Source organism: Ursus arctos, unplaced genomic scaffold (assembly GCF_023065955.2).
Source record: "Ursus arctos isolate Adak ecotype North America unplaced genomic scaffold, UrsArc2.0 scaffold_32, whole genome shotgun sequence".
NCBI lineage: Eukaryota > Metazoa > Chordata > Mammalia > Carnivora > Ursidae > Ursus > Ursus arctos.
In genome coordinates, this window is record NW_026623008.1 from 31,235,577 (window position 1) to 31,240,383 (window position 4,807).

Below are 4,807 nucleotides of genomic sequence, written 5' to 3' on the forward strand. Positions count from 1 at the left end.
ATGCTGCTCCCCAGCCTGCTGAGCGCAGTCATAGCCTCCATCTGCCTTGGTGAGGCCAGTGAGGATGGCCACGGACACACACTCCAGCTCCTCTGAGTCCTGAGTCCGGGGCTAGAGGCAGGTGCGGCTCTTCCTGTCTGGTGGCATTTAGGAGAGGGAATACTGGGCCGGGGAATCAGAACTCTCTGTCCTACATGAGTTCCTTAAAACCCTAGGCATACTACCAGGAGAATCAGCCTGATTCTCTCTTTCTTTTTGCAGGATCCAGCATGACGCAGAAGGTGACTCAAGCCCAGCCTGCCATTTCTATGCTGGAGAATGAGGCTGTGACCTTGGATTGTGTATATGAAGCTAGTGGTTCTAGTTATTATTTATTCTGGTACAAACAACCACCAAGCGGGGAAATGATCTTCCTCATTCGTCAGGACTCGTACAGCGAGCAGAATGCAACAGAGGGTCGGTCTTCTTTGAATTTCCAGAAATCAGACCGTTCCATCAGCCTCACCATCACAGCATTACAAGCTGCGCACTCAGCAGTGTATTTCTGTGCGCTGAGAGACACCACAGTGATGCGGCACCTGTGGGAGCCCCAGAAAACCTCAGATCTCTGCAGGAAGCACCCCCAGCCCTGAACACCTGGGAGGGTGGCAGAGAGGAAGGAAGAAGCAGGGCTGCACCTGGCGGGGGTTCTAAGGTGGACACTTCACTCGAAGGAAAATGCGATTTCTCTGGCTCAGAGAACATATCAAACCCTGTCATTCAACAAAAGCATTTTTATCTTCGTTTCTTTACTTTGCGGTAGATCATTTAGCAAAGGATTTAAAAAAAAAAGTTGTTGGTGATGATTACATTAAAATGGAAGACCCAAAATCTAAATGGCTTCCCTGTTTCGACCTGTAGTGCCGAAGGGGGTCTTCCGGTGTCCGAATCTGTCCTGGTGTTGTAAAAGCGACTCTGGGAAGCTTCGTTTGAAGGATTTAGCGTCTTCCACAGCCCGAAGCTGAGTCTGCTGCTCTGTCATGGATGCACTTCTGCTCTGCAGAGCGCCCCCCTCCTTATGTCCTCTTCTGGTCACTGCTGCTCTTCCAGGGAAACCACAATCCCGTAGATAGGTCCGTTTTGCCTGGTTTTGAACTTTGTATTTTTTCTATCCTATCTGGATCCTTCTTTTTATTTTATTTTATTTTATTTTATTTATTTTTTTTAATGATTTTTTTATTATATTATGTTAGTCACCATACAGTACATCCCCGGTTTCTGATGTAAAGTTCCATGATTCATTAGTTGCGTATAACACCCAGTGCACCATGCAATACGTGCCCTCCTTACTACCCATCACCGGCCTATCCCATTCCCCCACCCCCCTCCCCTCTGAGGCCCTCAGTTTGTTTCTCAGAGTCCATAGTCTCTCATGCTTCATTCCCCCTTCTGATTACCCCCCTTTCTTTATCCCTTTCTTCCTTCTCTTAATATTCTATTTCTGAGATTCAGCTGTGTTGCATATGGTTTAGTTCCTTTCACGGCTGTATTGTGAGCATACTACAGGTTAGCCACCTACTGAAATGGTTATTTGGATTCTTCTAGTCCTTGGCTGTTATCCACAGTGTCGTATGAATAGCCTTATAGTGTTCTTTGGTGAACATAATTACATTCTGCTTTGGGGCATATATGTTGGAATTTCTGGATTAAAGGGTCTAGATAGATCTGGCTTTAATTCCTCCAGTAGTGAAGCCATCAGAAAGAGTGTGAATGATTTCTATGTTGTAGATCAATAGAAATTTTCAGTACTCATCATAGCGGACCTCTCAGAAACTTTTGACACATGAGCTGTGACCACTTACTCTTATGACCACTTACTCTTAAGACTCTCTCCTCCTTTTCTCTGATGAACCACTTTGACTCCTGTGCACACTCTCATCTCCCTTCCAATCACTAGCTGTTGGAAGTCCTCAAGGGTTAGCCCTGGACACCTCCTCTCCTTATGTTATTCTCTCTCTCTAATATGACATTTTATTCACGCCTCTAAGACTCCCATATGTATACCTCTGTACCAGGCTCACCATTTACTTTCTCTTACTTTACACTCAATTAAAAAAAGGATATCACCAGCTGCCAGGTACATACACAGGTAAAAATGACAGAACAGTCAGCATCCTGGACATAAACATAGTAAAGTGAGAGAAGTTGTCGTCGCAACCTTGTGTGACCCTCTAAATCCTCCAAACTCCATGACATGCAGTTCAGGCTCTCTGAGCAAACTCTTGATTCTCCCCTCATGTGGCTGGAGGAAGATTGGAAATAGCGCAATACCACAGATTCAGTCCATTCTCTCCAACTCTTTAGAGAATTCTTAGTTTTTTTTTCATATATCCCATATATCTGGATAATAGACTAAGAACAATTTAACAGTTGGGTTTTATATATGCTTGGCATGTGTCCCTAAGCCTGTGTTGTGGTCTCTCTATACATGTTTTCATGTACTGAGAGCTCTCTCCAAAGACCAAGAAACATTATAATTAATATAGATGTATTTATGTCTATATCTATATTTATGTATAGATTTTAAAAAATTCCTGTAACTGTGAGCTCCATAGGGTAAGGAAACCTGTATGTATTACATGTGACACAGTACTTGGCACATAGTGGTTGCATATTAACTATTTGCCGGTTGAAGAAGAATAAATTGATCACATCAACAGATACTGAGCTTCTATCCTTTGGAGGCCTTTAGATAAGTGTTGATTAATTATTTCCTGTCTTTGCCCATTTCTATGACCATGAGAACACTCCTTCTGTTTGCCATAAATTCCCTTTCTGTACCTACAGATTTTTCTCATCTGACACTATTTCCAGGTTTGCAACTTAGATGGTCTCTATCTTGCTGGCATAGATGGAGGCATCTTTATCCCATGAGTGATGGGGAGAAAGGTGTATGTCTGATTCCGTTTCTTGTGGACTGGATGTCTCTCAGATATGTATGCTGATTCCTCTTGGTTTAGGCTAGTGATGACATCCCTCTGTTTTATCTCTTCTCTGGTTTGATCTCCAGGGTTTTTATCTTAGGATTTGAACCTCAAATATTTATTATGGCTGGAGATATGAGTCCTATAAAACTATGGGTGGTGATGGCAGGGGGGTGGTGAAGGAAATCACAGCTAACTCAGTTTTCTTTGTGTCCCCATATTTTTCAATTTCATCCTAATTTCTGGAACACAAACGAAATGACCTTTATACAATAGGTGTTCTCCATACACTAGATACTGCCCTTGTGTATAATTGGATTGGGTCAAACTATCTATTGTCATTTGTCTTTACCATTGCCATGGCGTGCTCTCCTTCATTGTACATTTTTCTTTCAAGTCTAGTGGCCTAGTTGATTCACTTAGCTTTAGGGTAGACATTCCTATCATTGGAAGTCCTAATGTAAGACTTAAGGAAAATGAGCCTGTTTTTCTAATTTCCTGATTCTGATTCCAAGGGCTGAATTATTTCAATCAAGAATACTTTAAAGCTCCTGGATTCTTAGCCCTTAATAAAACTTTTAAGAAACTATTATCCTCAATTGTAATATTGGTCTTTTCAAAATCCTCTCATGAGAGAACAAAATCATCCCTGTCCCTGGGGTGGTAGGAAGAAGCATCACTACATCCTGGAGGAATGGAGCTATCTGACCTTGGAAATGTGTCAGTGGGAAAAGGCAGATAAAAGCATGTGGTTTTAGGGAAAAGTAATAACAAGAAGAGGGGTTTTTCATTCTTGGGACAATCTGTAGAGAACATTCTTTTCTTCAAGAAACACATGCTCAATTATCAGGAAAGAAGTTATATACAAGGAAGGAGAATCTTGCTTTTAGTTCAGCTTAAAGTTCAGATTTAAAGATGACAGATGGGTATTTTTCTCAGAGATTTTTAAAATTTAAAAGAATGTGAATGTTAGGAAATATTACAGTTATCCTTTGTCATAACATAGATGTAACCACTTGGCAAATTCATACTAGAAAACATTTCAAAGGCTGATGAGTTGAGAAGGGTTTGGTTTGGAAATCATATTTTTAAATTTACCTTTTAGTTGGGGAAATCATGGTAAGTATAAAAAAGGAAATTTGCAGACTCACTCCTCTGTGAGAAGTCTTCAACTTACATTTTGGTTATGCTGCTTTGACCTAGTTACATGATCACAGCAAACAGGTAAGGACACATTCCTCTTTTTAAAAGAATCTTTAAAAAATTATGAAAAGTTAGCTCTAAATGGATCATGGACTTAAATGCAAAATGTAAAACTATGAAACTTTTAGAAGGAAACATAGGAGAAAGTCTCGGGACCTGGAGCTAGATTTGACATAATGTTCTTAGATTTGACACTAAAGTATCACACACACAGATACACACAGACACACAGACACACAGACACACACACACACACACACACACACACACACACACACACACATATACTGGACTACATCAAATAAAAACTTATCCTCTGCAAAAGACCATGTAAAGAAGATGAAGAGATAAGCTACAGACTAGGGGTAAACATTTACACACCACGTATCTGGCACAGGGCTTGTATCTAGAATATATAAAGAATCCTTACATCTCAACAGTAAAAGAAAACAAAAACAAAACCACAATTAGAAAATGGACTAAAGAGTTGAATCTATTATTTCACCAAAGAGGATACGCAGATTGCAAATAAGCACATGAAAAGATGTTCAACATGATTAGTCATCAGACAAATGCAAATTACAACCACAATGAAATATCACTGCACATCTAACACAATGGCTAAAATAAAAAATAGTAAT

General features: G+C 40.4%; 1 gene segment (V, D, J or C); it reads left to right on the top strand.

Annotated features, from left to right (window-relative positions):
• On the top strand, positions 1 to 632 carry LOC130542285 (T cell receptor alpha variable 19-like). The segment is given in 2 exon segments: positions 1 to 49; positions 262 to 632. Coding segments are annotated over 2 exon segments (420 nt in total).
• Positions 633 to 4,807: the final 4,175 nt, after the last annotated feature.